The sequence below is a fragment of the Rhynchophorus ferrugineus genome, unplaced genomic scaffold (assembly GCF_030347505.1).
Source record: "Rhynchophorus ferrugineus isolate W39M unplaced genomic scaffold, kcgeb_rfMv2 rfM3, whole genome shotgun sequence".
NCBI lineage: Eukaryota > Metazoa > Arthropoda > Insecta > Coleoptera > Curculionidae > Rhynchophorus > Rhynchophorus ferrugineus.
Genome location: NW_027472582.1, coordinates 14,105,524 through 14,126,532, shown reverse-complemented (window position 1 = coordinate 14,126,532; position 21,009 = coordinate 14,105,524). Strand labels below are relative to the sequence as shown.

At 33.2% G+C, this 21,009-nt stretch overlaps 1 protein-coding gene across 7 annotated transcripts in view; it reads right to left on the bottom strand.

Annotated features, from left to right (window-relative positions):
* Positions 1-21,009, bottom strand: part of LOC143194296 (calcium/calmodulin-dependent protein kinase kinase 1) — a 266,228-nt gene that overhangs the window by 11,547 nt on the left and 233,672 nt on the right. For all 7 annotated transcript variants that reach the window (XM_076400979.1, XM_076400977.1, XM_076400980.1 and 4 more), the window contains 2 exons: positions 6,875-7,323; positions 117-307 (listed from right to left, as the gene is read on the bottom strand). In XM_076400979.1, the coding sequence (XP_076257094.1) occupies positions 117-307; positions 6,875-7,323 (640 nt within the window). The remainder of the gene's footprint in view (positions 1-116; positions 308-6,874; positions 7,324-21,009) is intronic.

The following is a 21,009-nucleotide window of genomic DNA, read 5'->3' as shown; positions in this document are numbered from 1 at the left end:
AGAAAGTTTCCCGGCACGTTCTTTATACCATAAATATCCATTTGGGATTTAAAAAGTTTCTTTGGCGCGGGGAGAGAGAAAAAAAAACTCCCCCTCGCACGAAAGTGTTTACTCACTTGTCCGATGGAATCCAACAATTTATATTGATTGAGCTGCAAGTAGTGGCCCAGTTTTTCTATCGAAACTCTTCGGGACTCCCTCAGGGGCTGTCTCTTCCTATTGCTGCGCGGGGAATGCGTGGGGCTGCAGTAGGGGCTGTACGGGCAGTTGGGAAAGATTGGTCGGCCGGCTGATGATTCCGGTCCCCCTGCGGTCACCAATAAACTTTATTAAGGCGGTTCGCGGTGGTCGTTTAATGCTGTGCGTGATATAAGAAAGAAAGTAATAAAACACGTGGGTGCCCTATCAAATATTTGATCGGCATCGTTGGCCAGGAAATAAAATATTTCCCGACACTACCGATATTCCGACGAAGCTAATTCCGTCCGTTCTTATAGGATACTCTCTGTTTTTATCGGTTTTCGTGTAAAAAATATTATCCGGTTAAATTGATATTGATGTGCAGTATCTTCTATATATTAATGGGCTTAGCGAAAATGTTGCCTCCCTTTTTGAGGAAAACGGTGGTACCTAGAGGCGTGAAATTTGACACGGTTAAAGCTATGTCTATGTCGAGTAAGAATTTATAGGCCTAATATTCATGTGTAATATGCGCTACAAATAAATATACTCCAATAAAACGAAACACGCCTAAATCAAGCAAACTGGAATAGATGTCAGATCGGTGCCACAAAATATATAAACAAGCCCAACGGGTCGCCGTGCAGGCTAAGAGTTTAACTCGTCGACAATAACATACTAGAACCGATATGTTTTGGGGTGACTATAAATGAATAAATTATAAAAATATACATATATTTTAGGCTCTGGTCGACGCGCTGCCAGCTCCAACGGTCATAAAATATTGAGAATTTAGAAGGGTATCTTTTATGGGCGTATGTGAAACAATGTTTTAGATTATTCATTTGACAGCAAAGCTAAATTTGACATATTCAGCTTTGAGAAGACTGTCCTAGAAGATAAGTAATCATAGAGTACGTGTGTTTATAATTGGTGGAAATAATCAAGAAGTTACTGGATCTTTTGGACTATAGAAACAATTTGGTTTTTCGACAAAGCTTTTGTTGAAAGGATCTCTTTCGAATTGGATTTCGACATGGCTGACAAAGCAAACTTATTAATTTATAAATTTAATACTAATTATTATATATATTTAATATATTTTTTTACACTTAATTTATAAATTTACGTGTGTAGCGACCTTGAGGCATGTCGAATTTTACATCGTGGAATAACGGTCTACAAAATACCCAGAAATATAATCCCAGATGTTGAACACGGGCTGGGTGCCAGCAGCGCCAACTAGAACCCGACAACGAATAGCTCGTTTGGTTTAGACGTGCCACCATCGACTGCCCAAGCCTCGTCTCCAGGTAACACCGCTGCCATCCGTTTTATCATTTGTATTTTTCACATTTTTTTTATATAGCCAATAAATAACGGTCACATAATGTAAACACCACTGTTTCATTTCGTTTTACCTCCATTCACCGAGCCACATCATTTACCCTAAACGTGTTAAATATTCTTATTTTATTAAGTTTGTTTTTATGTTTTTTTTTAGTTAAAATGTTTTGTGTAAATCTGAAAACATCTCCTCCAGTGTTGCGCCGAGGATGTAGTACCGTTTCAAATAGAATGCACATCTTTCCTAGGGATCCTGCTCTATGTCAGAAATGGCTTTTAGCAATAAATAACGAAAAACTGATGGGAATCTGTTGTAAGGTCTTAAATAAGAGTAAAAGGGTTAGTGTACTTTTTACACAGGCTGACTACAAACCGACATTTTATTCTTTGATTGTAATGTTTAATATACATTTCCTAATTGTAAAAAATAAATTATCTAATGGTGTTCGTTTCGTAAGTCGATATCAATTTCAAAATTGTTTTACTCATATATTTCATAACAGTTCAATTGGAAAGTCCCCGGCCTACCATAGTAAAAAACATTTTTTTGGCAAAATTAGTTTTTTTTTATTCAACATAATTCCCTTCAATGGTGATACACAGATTATAGTTGACCTTTCAACTTTTCGATACCATTTTTGTAGTACGATTTGTTCTTTGCTTCAAAATAGGCCTCAGTTTCGGCGATTACCTCTTCATTCGGCGAAAATTTCTTCCCAGTGAGCCAGCATTCTTTTGAAATCTGAGAACAGGAAATATAGTCGCTGGGAGCCAGATATAGAGAATACGGTGGATGACGAAGCAATTCGAAACCCAATTCATGGATTTTTGCTATCGTTTTCACTGACGTGTGACACGGTGCATTGTCTTGGTGAAGCAGCACGGTCTTTTTCTTCAAATGCGGCCGTTTTTTGGTGATTTCGTCCTTCAAACGGCCCAATAACGCCATGTAATGGTCGCTGTTGATGGTCCTTCCTTTTTTAAGGCAATCAATGAAAATTATTCTATGCGCATACCAAAATGCAGACGGCATAACATTGCCAGCCGACTGTTGCGTTTTGCCACGCTTTGGAGCGGGTTCATCGTGTGCAGTCCACTCGGATGTCTGTGGATTGGACTTCGGAGTGTCTGCTATTTCAATCAATTTCAATTTACGGTCATTCAAAAATGATGGAGCCATGTTTCATCCATTGTCATATATTAATGCAAAAACTCGGGTTTATTACACTTGATCATCTTCAAACACTGTTCCGAATCATCAACTCGTCGTTATTTTTGGTAAAAAGTGAGCCCGCGCGACACCCAGCTTGCATAGAGATTTCTCATACTCAAATATTCGTGAATGATATGGTGTACACGTTCAGTTAATATCTTTAGAATGTCTGCTATTTCATTCAATTTCAATTTACGGTCATTCAAAATCATTTTGTGGATGTTTTAAATGTTTTCGTCAGTAACAACCTCTTTTGGGCGTCCATTGCGTTCACCGTCTTAGGTGCTCATTTTATCACGTCTAAACTTAGCATACCAATCCTTGATGGTAGATTTTCCTGGGGCAGGGTCCGGAAACTCGGCATCAAGCCAAGTTTTTGCTTCAACTGTATTTTTTCCCTTCAAAAAGTAATATTTTAGCGACACGCGAAATTACTTTTTATCCATTTCTTTCACAATTGCAAAAGCTGCTTCACTCAAAATGCTAAAATTCACAAACTAATGATCCGGCAGCTGTCAAATTTATACACGCATCTTTTGAGGGTTAGTGCTAACTAAAAAACAAGGATTTAATTCTAGTAGCGCCATCTATGAGCCAGGCCGGGTACTTTTCAATTGACCTGTTATTTATTTTTGTAATATAAAAGTAAAAATATTGTTTGTTTATATTTTATGCTCTGAAGTTATTACAATTTTGAAAATAATCTTATTTATGATACTTTGTTATAATTTTCAGTGGGGTATCCATTTAAACTGATCAATACTTTGTTGATTATTGAAACTTAATGTAAATTAGATGTAATTAGTGACACTTAAAAATTTTAGTGAGTGTTAGTTCTTGAGATAGTTATTTTAGTATGTTTGGATAATTTTCAAACTGTTACTTATTATTATTCTGATTGAAAATGCCTTAGATAGAAACAGATTGCGGCTTTAATCAATTACTTCGAACAAGAATGAGATAATATATGCGTTAGTTATATGTGATAACATTATTTATCTTCTGTTATTTTATTTAGATTAAAATGTCAAAGACAAAATGCACTAAAACTTTGTAAATTAAATGTAAATTTAAAATTTAGTTTTTACGCACAACAGATTAGTATTTTCTGATTTATTTTCAATTATCGCCATCAGACGGTATGTTTTATCAATTTGTAACCGCTAGTCATATTGCTAAGTATTCTTTCATAAGCGGGCACGTCGAGGGTAGGGAAATTTATAGTGGTAACTGGACCATAATTACTAACAATAAATTACTGGTTACACTAGCCGAAATTTATTGAAATTACGTAGTGCTGAAGATTAATTTCCCGAAATTATTGCATGGTGCATACCCGAGGGCGTGAAACAAGTATCTTGGTTATTTATATGAACGTATCCTAGTTATTTACAAAATAATTAACGTCATATTAATTATACACTAGAATAATCTGCTGTATTGGAACGTGTTTTATTGCGTTGATATTTTCGAACTGATCTGTAAGGATATGTTTAATATTATTTTAATAAAAAAAGAATTATATAATAATCAATTATAATATTTGATATTACATGTTTAAAATTAATTTATCGCGTTTTATAAAGTTGCTTTAGAGATGAATTTCTTTAGAGAAAATGTAATGTGTATTAATTAAAATGTTTTCCATAATCTTGTACTTTTTCCTATTTTTTTTGGCATCGTGGCGACACTGTGTCGTAAGAACGATGTTGCTTTCGCAGCAATATAATCATCGATCCATTTTCGCACTTCTTTAGCATTTCGAAACCGTGTGCCAGCCAAGAGATACTGCATGGATCTGAAGAAGTGTTTTTTTTGTTCTGGCCTAAAACCAGGCTGTGGAATGCATGACGCATACCTGGCCGCGGAAACTTGCCCTGGAGTGACAAGTTGGATCGGGTTATATGGAACTGCCTCTAAGCTTACCAATACACTAAACCGAAACCGCCTCACAGTTGACCCCTGTGGATCGCTACTGCATTATATTTGAGGATATGGCACCCGATCTAACAGCCGTGATTGGGTACGAGGATCTGACGAATCTATTGATTTGCATGTTAGTTATAACTGCAGCGACGGATGAGGTCGTTTCAGCCTGGAAAAAGGAGGGAGGTTTGCGGTGAGGCGGTGTTAAGCTCCCAGCATGTCGACCAGTTCGCGAACAAGCGCGTTTTCAGAAGAACTTGAGCTGCGTTGTTATTTGTGGAATGATTGAGATATGAAGTGCCTGATTTCTGGAGTGTCAGTTTCCCTATGAATTTGATTATTTCTGACAAACCATGGAGCGGTTAAGATTCTCTTGAGGAGCTTATTTTGGAAAACTTGAAGCCGTTTCATCTGGTTGGGTATAACAAACTTGAAGTAGACATTAGATACGAGAGGAGTACGGACCGAATTAACATCTTCTGAATAAGTGGTAATCAGAGTCCATGTCAGGTGAGTACGCTGAGTGTGTCAGAATTTGTTATTCGAGCTGCAACAGTGTGTCCTGCATAATTCTTACAATATATGGGCGAGCGTTGTCGTGCAAGAGGATGACTTTGTTTATGTTACTTGTTATTGATGGTCTGTATTGCAACAATACGCCGTTCAATTTGTTCAATTTACGTTGGTAGACATCTGCAGTAACAATATCATTTGATTTTAGCAGCTCGTAGTACGCTCCGGCTTGCCCCTAGACTAACTCATGACTTTTTATGCTTGGGATTCACGCAGTAGATCCACTTTTCTTTGCTAGTTACAGTGCTCCATATAAAACTCTTTTTTGTCTGGCAAGTAATAAAACCGCGATGTTGAAATTTTTCGAAATGGCATTTTTAGTCAATTCGTGTGGTACTAATTTTTCTTCCTTTTGGGTATCTCCCATCATCTGAAAATAGTTGATTCATCAACTACTGAGATGAACTTGCAATTCATTGTCTTTGGACTAGTTTGTCTTCCAGGCTGTTCTTTGCCATTGTTATCAAAATTAGTACTAAACAGAAAACCTCACCATTAGCTTTTAGTGTTTGATGACTTTTGACAACATGCTTATTCAAATCAGACAACAAAAGTAAGACATTTTAAAGATTGAAAATGCAATTTTGAGCGTTCAGTATTTATAGCTCCCACAGGAAAGTGTCTTGGGACTACTCCCACTATCTTCTCTACACAACTGATATGCCAACAACAAAACAAACTATACTTGGATCTTTTGCCAACGATACAATTATCATGGTAAAATATGTTTCTCTATCTAAGGCTATAGAAAAAGTATAAGTAGCGGTCAACAAGATCTAGAAATGGACTAGAAACTGGAAAATACAGCTTAATAGCTCTAAATCTATCCATATTAATTTTGCGTTGCGGCGAAATGACAAAATTCTAATTATATTACTTGACGGATGTCCGATTCCTCAAGCAGTATCAACTAAGTTAAATTGGAAACGTCATGTTAGGCAAAAGGCAGAGCAAGCTCAAAGTTAAGCAACTGTATTGGTTAGCCGGAATATATTCTCAACTTGACCTAAAATCAAAGATCAGTCAATAATAAAGGTAATTTGGATCTATGGGGGTGCAAATATGGGGTTGCACTAGAACATCAAACCAACTAGTAATCCATCGCACCCAAAACAAAGTTCTACGATTACCAATGCCAATACCAATGCGTATCGCTATGTAACTAACGAAGAGCTGCACGATAATCTCGAAATCAAATGGATATAAGAAGTGATCCAAGATTTCGCCTTAAAACATGAAATAAGGTTGCTAAATCACAGCGACGTCGATGCAATACAGCTACTGTGTGTGTTGCCCACACAGGAAATCAAGTATATTCTTAACTTAAGCTTAAGTAGTTTAGTTTTATTTTAATTTGGGAAATGAAAAGAAATATAGTGTACTAAGTATGTCTTAGTGTTAGTTATATATAGTGTTGAATGGGACACTGTTATTTTATTTAACATTTACTTAAACAGAAATATGTAACTAGAACTATAATCAGAGTAAATAAAAGAAACACTGTCAAATAAACGTAGTTGTCGGTTTCATTTATATGCCCCCAGTCGTAAGTTACACTCCTACAAAAGTAACGTAAAATAATTTAGTTTTTATAAAACGATTATTTTAAGAACTATATTGAAACTAGGGACTTACCTAACGATTTTGACTGTACGAATAGTTTATTGGGACTAATTCCTTTAACTTGCATCTTGGAAACATCTTCGGATAAGCAGTTTGGGGAAGGCACAGAGTTTTCTATCACAGATCTTGTTTTCATCAACGTAGGACGGGTAAGAGGCTCCGACGTCGACGTTCGGCTGGTGTCGGTTGCGGTCGCCTCGCCTTCGGTGTTAGCTCGCGCAGCTCCTGATTCGGCCAGCGGGGTGCGCAACGGACTGCGCGGGATCGGCGCCGTTTCGTTGGGCGATCGCCTGACTTCGGGCGTTGTCGACACTACCGTTCGCGGAAGATCGGTCGGATTCGTGCGGTGCGGGTTAAGCGGTAGTTTGGGCGTTGACAAAGGGGCAGTCTGCGTGATTTGATAGGTGTGTTTTGTTTTATCATTGTCCTTTGACTTTAGATCTACGTCAAGGGCTGTGTGCCTGTAACACAAAAAATGAATTTTAATTGGTATGGTGAGTACAGAGTTGAACGAAGCGAACATTCGGGGTCCGCGCGAAAATTCGGCATGGATTTGGCGAAAATCTCTGCGTTCGCGGTGATCGAAATCAATTCGTGGGCCGTTCTGTTCTTCTCGGAAAGTTTCGGTGTCAAAAATCATTTGACGGTTTTCAGCGTTTGGTTCGGAACCTTGTATTCTTTTGCTTTAACCATACTTTTCACAATGCATTTTAAAAAGCAATGTTTATTGCTGAAATAATATATACCGTCTAATTGTTTTTAAAAGAATATCAAATTATTGTAAATATGGCTGGTAACATAATAAGCAAATTTATGATAAGGAAGAAAATACGAATAATATTGAAATTAAATTGGTTTGAAGTTTAAGAATATAACATAAAACTCTTATGTTAATAGGGCTATAGTATTCTATTTATAAATTCGTGAAGTGATTTCAAACATTTACAATTCTGTAACGATTACAAAATGATCCAAAATCTAGATATAAATGGAGTCATTAGGCAATTCATCCGTCAATGATAGGGACAGAAATTATATAAACAGGTATGACTTTTTATTTACTGCATCATGTATTTTGTATATATTTTATTACTATTTTGAAGGTGATATATTTGTTAATTGGGTTTAAATTAATTCAGGTACAATGGCTAAGTAGTATGAAACAATAAGAGCTGATAAGTGCAAGATGATTTGGATGGAAGAGCTACAGTCCTTATAAAAGGATATTATGCTAGTATCTTTTCAAATTATAAAGTAAAAAATAGACAACAACATGCTAACAAGCATATTTGAGACATATTTGGAAAAAATGAAGAAGTAACACCTTGAAACTAGTGATACATCTGCTGTCTAAAGAATAATATAGGCAAATGACTCTTTTCTCTAAAACTACCGCGTTTAATGACTTTTACTTTATATTTTAGAGCGAAGATATGGTTAATGGGTGGTTATTTTTACATGTTGATGTTAAATTTTATTTATTAAATTTTATAAATTAAGAAAAGGAAAACCTGCTGTTGGTTTTCTCATCAGCGTGTGCAAATATTTTCGAGTCCCACGCCGATGGCGACGACTACGCAGCAGTGAGCGAGAAACTTGGCGAAATAAGTTCGAACAAGTGTCAATTAATGTAGTTATTGAGCGTGTTTACCAATTAAAATCAATGTGCGAACACATGTTGATTTTATCTGGTGTATTGGTCGTAGACGATCTATTTTTAAAAGCATAAGTCATGGTTCGAACGTTTTAATTAATATCAGTTAATACCCTCGCGCCGTTCAGACCGACCAAGCGCCAGATCCGTTTGGATGTACGCCCGCTATAAATTGGATTTTAAACATAAAGCCCACCATCATCGGTGATTTCTAAATTTTGGATTGCTCGGTTTACAGTCGGAACTAAAAAACGCTATTTATCTGGTACACTGGCTGAAAATAGACGAATTTCTGGAATTTCCTGGCCATTGCCACATAACAAATAATCGCAATAATTAAATATGTTCAAAATAAAGTAGGTAAGGAGGGTGTTGTAAGTTTTATAATCTCGAATGTAAATAAGAAAAACTGGCAAAGTTAAAACTATTTTATTTTAAATAAACTTCATTTACAAAAATAGACGGGTATAAAGAATGCTTAATAAGGACAATCTTCACAATGTCAAGTGGCACCAATTGTGTATTTCGTTGACTTGGTATTTGTATGTCCTTGGTATTTGTACTGTCAAAAAGCTATACAAGTGCAGATATAATAAAAAAGTTAAAACTATTTTATTTTAAATAAACTTCATTTACAAAAATAGACGGGTATAAAGAATGTTTAATAAGGACAATCTTCACAATGTCAAGTGGCACCAATTGTGCATTTCCTTGACCTGGTATTTGTATGTCCTTGGTATTTGTACTGTCAAAAAGCTATACAAGTGCAGATATAATAAAAAAGTTAAAACTATTTTATTTTAAATAAACTTCATTTACAAAAATAGACGGGTATAAAGAATGCTTAATAAGGACAATCTTCACAATGTCAAGTGGCACCAATTGTGCATTTCCTTGACCTGGTATTTGTATGTCCTTGGTATTTGTACTGTCAAAAAGCTATACAAGTGCAGATATAATAAAAAAGTTAAAACTATTTTATTTTAAATAAACTTCATTTACAAAAATAGACGGGTATAAAGAATGCTTAATAAGGACAATCTTCACAATGTCAAGTAGCAACAATTGTGCATTTCCTTGACCTGGTATTTGTATGTCCTTGGTATTTGAACTGTCAAAAAGCCATACAAGTGCAGATATAATAAAAAAGTTAAAACTATTTTATTTTAAATAAACTTCATTTACAAAAATAGACGGGTACAAAGAATGCTTAATAAGGACAATCTTCACAATGTCAAGTGGCACCAATTGTGCATTTCGTTGACTTGGTATTTGTATGTCCTTGGTATTTGTACCTTCAAAAAGCTATACAAGTGCAGATATAATAAAAAAGTTAAAACTATTTTATTTTAAATAAACTTCATTTACAAAAATAGACGGGTATAAAGAATGCTTAATAAGGACAATCTTCACAATGTCAAGTGGCACCAATTGTGCATTTTCTTGACCTGGTATTTGTATGTCCTTGGTATTTGTACTGTCAAAAAGCTATACAAGTGCAGATATAATAAAAAGTTATTCCGGGAAAAATATTAGAATTTTCTAAACATAATTAACAATTAAGTTAATTTATCTGTCTGATATCCTGAACAAATATTTTTTATATCCAGAATCAAAAGTTCTTCAAAAATAATTTCATTTTTAATACTTCCAGGATAGTGGCAATAAAGAAAAAACGTAAATATTATAGAGTTGATTATAGGTCCTACTTCCGAGTTCATCAAAATAATAGTAGAGCTGTTTTAATAGATATCTTTGTTTTAAAATAAACTATATAAGTTAAATTTTATGAAAGTTTACATTTCATAGTTAGTTTTGATATTAAAAACTGATTTATTCAAGAAAACAAGGGGTGATTGGTTGAACAGTGATACAAATCAACACTGAGAGTAAATATCTATTTGGCCGGATAGTCTGGACCATGTTACAAAACATATAACAGCTCGGAAGTGCACTCTTTCGAATAAAAAAGGAATTTTGAAAATGGGTCCACAATTGACGGAGAAATCGAAAATTCTTATAGTGATCACTTGTGTATGTATTTGACGTTCCCCATTTAAATATTAAAAACGTTTATTGCTTTTTACATGCTAAATATCAGGGAGACAAGAATGTATACATAAAAAAAACCAGTCACGGACAAAGTGCTCTTAGATTAACTTATTTTACAATAGACGTTCTTTTTGATTCTTTCTTTCTTATTCAATTTTAGAACAAAAGTGTTCTCTATTTCCTTTGGAATGTGTTCTACTATTCTTTTAAAGTATATTAAACAAACATCGGAGGTTTAATATTATTTCGGTAGTGTTCTTTTGAACGTAGAGTCGAACAAGGAACGTATTTTATATAAAAATATCTTAGTTGAATTGATTTGAAATGTTAAATCAAATTGTTTCGTATTTTTCTCCATTCAAAGAAATAGAAGAAAAATTATAACGTAAAACCGTATAATTATTTATATCTTTATAAGATATTTGCTTTATTTTTAATCGGATACAAAAAAAGGAGGTCTATGTTCGAATTTTTTTATGTATATTCGCTGATTTCTCCGTCAATTGTGGATCGATTTTCAACATTTTATTTTCATTCGAGAATGCACTTCCGCGATAGTCCCATTGGATCCAAATCAGGATCTGATGGCGGAATCCGGGGAAATCGAGAGAAATCCTGAAATTTTAAAGGCACGTACAAGTTTTCACATATTTTTTTATCTATAATTATCAGATATTTGTGTATAATGTTATTTCTGAGCTGATGTGACGGAAGATCGGAAGACGTTCAGTACAAAAGCCATTTTGCTTTGTAATCACTGACCATAGCATTTGAGATGTCGTCCATGGTGTAATGGTTAGAGTTTTCAGATAACGCGCGGAGGTTCAATTCCCGGAGGAGACGATAGCTTGTTGTTGTTCTAGTTTAGTTAGACATTTGTCAAATCATCTAGGCCAGGTAGCGGACCACGGTGCCTGAAGCGTTCCTTATTATCAATTATCATTTCTTTATTTCTATTTTTCCTCATACAGGCTGCACCTTTCCTTGGCCTACCCATTGTAGTACTTAATAAAATAACTGCGTAATTTATTGGGTAAATATCTAACACTAAAAAGAGAAAAATAAAATAATTTTAACACAAAAATTGACCGACTTCAAAAATTTAATAAGGAAAATCTATTTACAATATTATTTTAACTATTACCAACTGATCAGATTGAAGGCAGTGCCGAGCCTAAACAATACAAGTTTTTTTTTAATTACTCTTCCTGAGTCCACAATCTGCCCTATTGGCAATAAGTATTTCTTCTGTTTATATTATATATACATGGCATGTAGAAAATCACTTTTTAGGGTAAATGATGTGGCTCGGTGAATGGAGGTAAATCGAAATGAAACAGTGGTGTTTACATAATGTGACCGTTATTTATTGGCAAAATAAAAAATGTGAAAATACAAATAAATAAAACGGATGGCAGCGGAGTTACCTGAAGACGAGGCTTGGGCAGTCGATGGTGGCACGTCTAAACCAAACGAGGGTTGAGCACTGAATGACCGAAATACCCTTCAGTAATATCCCAGATAAACGTCTCGGGGTTGCCGCCAGCTATTCGGTGTCGGGTTCCAATTGGCACCCCGCCCGTGTTCAACATCTGGGATTATATTTCTGGGTATTTTGTAGACCGTTATTCCACGATGTAAAATTCGACATGCCTCAATTCGCTACAACTTCATTAAGCAATCTTCTGTATAAAATATTACCTTAATTAATTAGTCTTATTCTAAAGTCTACATATGTCCAGTAATTAGATCAGGTGGTGTTAAACGTTTTAGTTTACGCATTTCACTATCACATCGCATATTTAGCTGATTAGCGAGTACATTGGGATGAACTCACACTCTTTCGAAGAACTTCACACAAACACGTTGAATTACACATAATATTATTTTGTGAAATATACACAAAATTAAATTACGAACAAAACAAATCTAAATTGTTGCTCATATCGACTTCAAAGTCATTAGTTGGTAGTAGATAGCATTACTAGATAGGTAGATTTGTTTACTTGTTTCTTTATAATTTAAAGTCTCCTTTTTATTAACGAAGGTTTATCTGGACTGGACCTATAGTTTAACGTGGGCCCCGAACCACGGTCCTCGGCATTAGGCCTATCGACTGGTGAGTGACCAACTAAGAAGTCATTCCAGAAGACATCCGGTCTTACCCAGCCTGATTATTGGCGTGACCGGTATTGTTTTCCTTGTCGTATTCTGCACTCTTGCCTAGGACAATCACAAACATAAATTAACGACCATGCCCCAGCAGGATTCAAACCCGCAACTATCGCAACAGTAGGAGGACCGTCCTGTCGCCTTTACGACTGCGCCAACCAAGTCGGATTTTTATTTAGTTATTATAAAGATTATTATGTACATATTTTATTTTAAAATATCTTAGTTGGAATTGAAATCTACCTTCCTATCATGGTTTTAAATTGGTTTAAAATTGTTTCGTATTTGTCTCCATTCAAAGAGATACAAGAAAAGTTATAAGGAGTGTATAGCAGCGTAAAACCGTTTAATTTTTTATGTTTTTATAAGTTTTTAATATACCAGCATATTTTCTTTATTTTGAACTCATGTGTTATCTGCATGATTGCAGACTGTTTAAATATTTTCATTGTTTGTTATTCAATACAAGAATGGGGTTATTTTAATTGCATTGGTTATTTTTCTTGTATTTTTGTCTCAGATCACTCTATTGTTTATGTTTATGTTCATGCAAGTGACACTTGTATTCCTTAAGTTATACACCATTGTGTATGTTATTATTTCTTGTTATTTATTAGCAAAATATACAGTTTATACCGAATTACGTTTGCTCTACGTCAGTTACATATCTTCTGACTTTGACACAGTGTGGGAAACTGACGGCCAAACCTCCGATGTGTGCTATAGGTTATCGAACAGGGATTTTTTTCTGCTATCACGTCACTGACGATGTTTATTTTTGTCAATGGTCTACTGGATTTTGGTAGGAACATTTCATTTGTTTATTTTGGTTTACAAATGACGTTAGTTGATTAGGAAAATACTAAGTAAATATTAATCAGAAATGTTATAGTGCTTAATATTTGTAATATAAATATTTATTAGAAATTTGACAATGTGAAAAAATGATAATTCATTGCCAATATTTAAAAAAAAATCACTGCAAATATGAGTTTAAATTTTTACTTTTTTAGAATCTTTTTATAGCATAACATTATAATGCAAAATGTATTCTTGCTCTATATCTCAAGAAATAACCCCATAATTTTGTGTTTCTGTGTTATTGATCGGGACTTTTTTAACATTCTTTTGATGTAATAAAGAACTGAGACATTGGGGCTTCAATAACTGCATACTAACGAGGATATATATAAATAGAATAATATGAGCCAGTTTGTTGAATGAACGAATGTTTCAGCGTAAGTTTGTTTGATGAAAATCGTTTTAAAGAATTTCTTTTGAGATATAAAAAGAGTCGGTAGTTAGAAGGATTGAAATCTGCTAAATAAGGTAGACATTGAAACTTTTTGTTCTATAATCGATCATTCATCTTTTTTGATCATTTTTCAAATCAATAACAATGGTTACAATAATAATTTAAGTGGCTCTTGAAAAATAGATTGAGTTTTTTTTTAATCATTTTGTTTTGTTGAAATATATTTTTTTGGATTCGAATTGCTTTCAAACTTACCATGGAAATACACAAAATACACATATTTTCCACGATATACAGTTAATTGTGTATTTGCGTGTTGTGTTATGAGTTTGGAATTGGTAAACAATTTAAATGAAACAGTTTTTGGAATAACGAATTTCCTTCGAAAGGGAATGAAATGTTTTGATTGAAATTTGGTTAATATAAAATAATTTTTTATGGTATATAGTTCAAGGAGAAATTGACATTTAGGATCGTTCGTCAAAAAAAACTTATACCCATACAATAGTATAGAACAGCTAGCCATGGCATTTCCCTAAAATAAAATTTTGTTCTATTTTTATATTAGTTTTTTAGATACTATCTATAATATATTATTTTTGTTTCTTATATTAAAAATACATTATACTACTGCATAAAAATTTGTGTAAAGCATCAGCTGTATATTTTTTTAACAAAGTTATTATCATTGCATTGGAGGGCTATTTTAACCTTTAAACTCAAAAAGTTGTTTATATTACCTTGGAAGTATATTAGAATTAATACTTAATCATACAAGACTTTTAGTAGATGGAATTTTCAGTGTTTAGAATTTTGGTGGTAAATACAGTTGATTTGAAGTCGGAATACTATTATAATCTATAAATAATTTTTAGTGAATTTGAATGTAATCTAACAGTTTACTGTTAGAAATTTCATTTTAACAACACGTCTAACAATTGCTAAACAATATCAACAAGAGAATTGACATTTTAAATATAGAAAAATCAAAAACTGTGAAGAAAGTATTGGAAGATTATAACATGGGGTATCCAAACTCTTATACTCTGCGTTAACAAATTGTAACAAAGCTTTAAATATAACAGAAAAAAAATCATATTATTATTTTTCAATAATTAGAAATTATTAAAAGTTAATCCTTGAAAGATTCTTGGATCTAAGGAAATTAAACCAGATTAAGGTAATTTCTAATGCGTTCAGATCTATCGAAAGAAGTTCTTTAATTATCTGATATAAATTAAATAAAATTAGAGAAAGAAAAGTTCCTTTTCAACGGTATAATTTAATCCCTTTGCCGCTTGCATTCAATTAAAAGTAATTATAAGAGGATTCTTTTACCGAAAGCATAGAATATCGGGAATTGCAATTCTTACAGTTCAATAAAAAAAGTTAAAAATCACGATCTATAAAAATCAAATTTTTCAACAAATATCGGTAGTTGATATATATTTAAGTATAATTTAATAATTAACATAAAAAAGAAGAATTCTAATTTAGGAAAATCTTCAGGTCTATGCGGTGGACAGCAAAACAATTCGAGGTACGTTTGTTCAAGATTTAAACTAAACGCCATATTGTCATGAAATTGACATGTACTGACATGAGATTGACAAGACGGTTAGCAGAAGGCGTCATCTATATTGCCAGCTTTATTGAACAATATTTTATAATATAATTCTTCATAAATATTATATAGTATAATACTACTTCCATTTTACAAAATATAAATTAAAAAGTGCAAGTAAAGGAACTATTAAATCTCTCAAAATGGGAAATGAGATTCCTTACTATTGACTTTCCTGCAGTACTAAGCAGCCAGTTCGCTCCGAAAGAAATAATTCGAAATTTAATCTTCTTAAAACCTAGTAATTTCTCTAAAATCTTTCTATAGTTCATAAAATAATGGAGCTTACGCTTGAAATGAGGACACGGTCGAGGAGCAGAGATTATTGAAATGTTTTGTACCAAAACGCTTTATTTATTCTCTCTATTCATATTCTTATTGTTGAGATAGACAATATATATTGTTAGGATGGTAAACATATTTATTTGAATGTAGTCCTATCTGAACTCAACGTAATAAATATAATAGATTAAAAGGTTCAAAGCAATTAGAATTTCTCTCTGATGGTTTACTTCTTGAAAAAATATTTTTATAATTTTATTATCACAGTTCGTACAGTTTTATGTTGGCAAAAAAGTAATTTCGTAAACATACAAAACATGTCAGTTGAGAAATAGACAATTTTGGTTTTCTTTAGTACCAGAGAACATTGACAATATATTTACAATACCTTTTGTTTTATTCAATTAGTCTCCTTAAAGATTTTTATGTGGGTACAGACCTGAGTATTCCAGTGTTCGCCACAATTTCAGCGCTTGGCGACGAACAGAAGGAGGAGCCGCGCATCTGACCAATAAGCTTGTTTTGGTTTCGAAAAATTAACCTTGTTTTTCCTTGTAATTTAATTATTACTATAAAGATGTCTTTGGATGATAAATATGTATTTTATATATATTAATGGTTAATAATAATACATATCTTATATATAAAAATGAATCGCAAAATGTGTTGGTAAGCGCATAACTCAACAACGCCTGGACCAATTTGGCCAAATCTTTTTTTAAAATGTTCGTTGAAGTTCAAGGATGGTTTTTACGGCGAGAAAAATTAGAATTATTGCTGGAAAAACCCTAAAAATAGCCCTTTTCTTTTTCCCATACAAATGATTTGTAACTAAAACGTAGTCAATTTGAGCTTTATTGCTATGGTATAAAGTTCATATTAAATTACAAGCACTCACTGTTGTCTAAGCAATGTAGGTGTGTTCCTAACGTCAAAGATCATATCTATCAAAACAATGTGCGTGTGTGCGTTGGAGCACAGAATACATAGTTGGAGGAGTTTAATGTCGCGTTCCGAAACTCGCGTTTCTTTTGTATTAGTTTCGGCACGCGAGATAAAATGCATCAGTTTCCACGTCATTACATCAGTCAAACAAAAATCGCGTTACCAACAGTGTTTTATTATTTTTAATATCCAAATTTTAAATAAATAAAACAATTCGTACGGCTTAAAAGGATTTGAGTTCAAGTCATATCAAATTTAAAAAAAAAAAGTTGTCTGTTACAAATGACTTTTGACAAATGACAGATGAATTGTCAACTGATACACGAAACAAAATCGTATATCGTGTTTTGTGCAGAGTGATTAGTTAGTTAGTGTTTGTTTAGTTCGTGATTAGTGAAAAAATAATTTATATTTGATATGCCTCCTATAAGACGAAGCAATTTAGGTAGAAGAACCAGAAATGCTATAAACCAAGCTAATTACCGATCTAATCGTACTGCACAAGAACGTGACGACGGAAATGAACGTGAAAGAATTCGGATATCACAAACGCGTGAAGCGCGAGCGCGACATTCAACTAATAATCGCGCAAGTTTGAATCGAGCTGCTTTCAGTTACGATGTGTCAATTGACTACAGTAACTACCAATGTGTTGTTATTGGTTCTATGAACTTGGTTTGCTCACACTGTAAGGCATTAAAATACAAAAACGAAGCCAATGGATTGTGTTGCGCAAATGGTAAAGTGAAATTGATTGGATCCACCACCAGAACCATTGTACTCATTGGTTTCAGGAATAGGAACAGATTCTATACACTTTTTGACACATATCCAACAATATAACAATTGCTTTCAAATGACTTCATTTGGGGCTTCATTCAAGGTATGTATTATAGCAGTTACTCATAATTATTTTAGCGAACAAAATTTTCTGTCACCAAAGTTAAGATGTGTTACTAATCTTCAATTTCTTAATCATTACGAAATATATCACTTAGTCATCATATTATATGGTGATTCAGTTTCAGTGACACTTTTATTATATTTTATATTTGATAGATATTAGTTAAAACTAAATATATACTTTTTAAGATCAAATATTATTTAAGTTTGATCACTGACAATCCATTAATTTATACCACACCATAATATTTTTTTTTACTTACAGATACAAGGGCAAATATATCACAGAGCAGGTTCGCTGTTACCAGTGTCAGATAGCGACAACAAATTCCAGCAAATTTATTTTATGGGCAATTCATCACAAGAAATTGATCTGCGTTGTGCACATAACAATTTAGTAAAGAGGTCTATTGTAGAACAATTACAAACTTTATTTCATCAACACAATCAATTGATTATATTGTTTAAAACTGCCTCACAATCTTCAATTAAAGGTTGGATCGGTGGTTATAATGTTGCGAAATATCAACCAACCGCGTCTTTGCAACGGTACACGGTTAGCGATAAAAAAATTACTAATGTGATAGAAGCAACTATACTCAAAGGAAAGTATAAAGGAGAAGATGTTCTCATACCGCGCATCCCAATGATTCCGACTGATGTGCCATTTGAGTTTAAACGACTACAGTTTCCAGTGCGGCTTGCTTTTGCTATGACTATAAACAAGTCCCAGGGGCAATCATTAAGTGTTTGTGGTATTAATCTAGAAAACCCATGTTTCTCATATGGTCAATTGTATGTTGCCTGTTCCCGTGTTGGAAAACCATCAGATTTGTTTATCTATGCGCCAGGTAATCAAACAAAAAACATCGTATACCACAAAGCACTACAATGATAATAATAATAATAATTATGATTCACATGATTAACAATAAAGCGATTACTTACTTTTAAATCCTTATATATGTTTTATTTAATTATTGTTTATTCACAGCGCCCTATCACCAGGGTGATGGTTCTGTTCAGGAGAATTTTTTAAAATACGTAGGCACAAAAACTGCCACATTACAAATCTTTTTGACAGGACGAAGTCTGTCGGGTCAGCTAGTAATCTTATATAAAAGAATTATTAACAACATGAAAATATTAAGTTTGCCAACGAATTTTTGTTTAATTCATAGAAAAATGCAAACATTTTAAAATGTGACGAACATATCAACATGTAAAAATAACAACCCATTAAACGCACTATACTCGAAAATCACTTCTTAGCTTCTTTCCAAAAAGAACTATATCCTCAACATAGAATATAAAGTAAAACTCATTAAACACAGTAGTTTTAGAGAAAATAGTCATTTACCTATGTTATTTTTTAGACAGTGGATATATCAGTTTCAAGGTGTTATTCCTTCATTTTTTTTCAAGATATGTCTCAAATGTGCTTGTTAGCAAGTTTATTTTTTACTTTATAATTTGAAAAGATACTAGCATAATATCCATTTATAAGGACCGTGGCTCTTCTACCCAAATCATTTTGCACATGTCAGTTCTAATATCATCTTCAAAAGAATAATAAAATATATACAAAATACAACATGCAGTAAATACAAATTCATACCTGTTTATATAATTGCCTGATGACTCCATTGTATACATTTTTATGCCACTAAATAAAGGTAATTTCTTAATTTAAGTTTTTATTATGTCTATTTCAGAGTGAAATTTACACATATACATATTTTTTTTCTCTTGGGACTGAATATATCTTCTGGTGATATTGGATCATTTTCTAATCGTTAGATAATTGTAAAAGCCGTATAAACATAAGAATTTTATGTTATATTCTTATCATAAACTTCACACGAGTTGAATTTCAATATTGTTCGTATTTTCTTTCTTATCATAACTTTGTTTATTATGTTACCGGCCATAGTTACAATAATTTGATACTCTTTTAAAAACTATTAGACGGTAGATATTATTTTAGTTATAAACATTGCTTTTTAGGAAAAGAACACTACACGTATCGTCGAAAAATGATTCACAAAACATTTTATTTTGACACGCCATTGTGATAAGTATGGTTATAAACAAAATTATACAGGGTTCCGAACCAAACGATGAAAACCGTCAAATGATTTTGGAAACCGAAACTTTCCGACAAGAACCGAACGCCTGACGAATTAATTTCGATCAACGCGAACGAAGAGATTTTCGCCGAATCTTCGCGCAGACCCTGAACGTTCGCTTCGTTCAACTCTGTAGTCACCATTACAGTGGTATTATTAGCATCAATATTTTGGAGATCCAAGGGAAGTTAAGTTATATATTACTTCCCAATTTGTAAAACTATAAACGGATATCTTCTATTATTACCTTTTGAAACTTTTGTAACTAATTAGGAAAATGATCCACAATTATACTAACAAAACTGACTCTATTTAACAATGATTTAAAACAGTTATTTACTATTTATTCTTTATCTCCATTTACCTGGCATTTACTAAAAGAGGGCATTTACTTTTGTCGCTGTAAAATATGTCGGCATACCATAAAAGCAAACTTCCACCTGATTTTTATGTCGATAAAAAGGCGGCATCGGCAACGGCATTAATAAAAAAATAAGAGAAAAGTTGGGTTGTCAGTTAATCTCATTTAGAAGCAGAGGGCTTTTGTCCCTTTGTATTTCAAATTATAGGGGGATCTGTTCGCCCTTTCCACTTATCTGGACCAAGGTCAATTCGCCTCCTTTGATCGGCCTAGCGTGGATTTCGGATGGACGAGAGGACGCCGCCTTATATCTGCACGGATAGCTCATTAATTTTATTAGATTATAGATTTGGAGGGAATAATTCTGTTATGTTTAGTTGATTTATCCGAATTAGGGGCAGGGTATGCTCCAAATTTGTGAGCACTAATTGGTTATAAATTTATTTGAAATAAAATAGGTTATGTTACGCGTGATTAATTATAAAGGACGTGTAATAGATGGCGTTACTAATTTTATGGGACTTTTCGATGAACAAGCTTGTGAAGTCGTTTTTTTACGTTAAAACTAACTTTAAATGGTTTAGTTTGATTAAAATTAAATTAGGGAAAAAAAGAGGAGCATATGTTTACTTACATATCTTTGTTATATCTTGTTAGAAGATGCGAGTGTATGAGGTATAAAATGATAAAGGTTTTCTTATTTATTTTTTAAAAATATTTTTTATATATATTTTAAAGTTTCCTTTTTACCAACTAGGGGTTTATCTGGA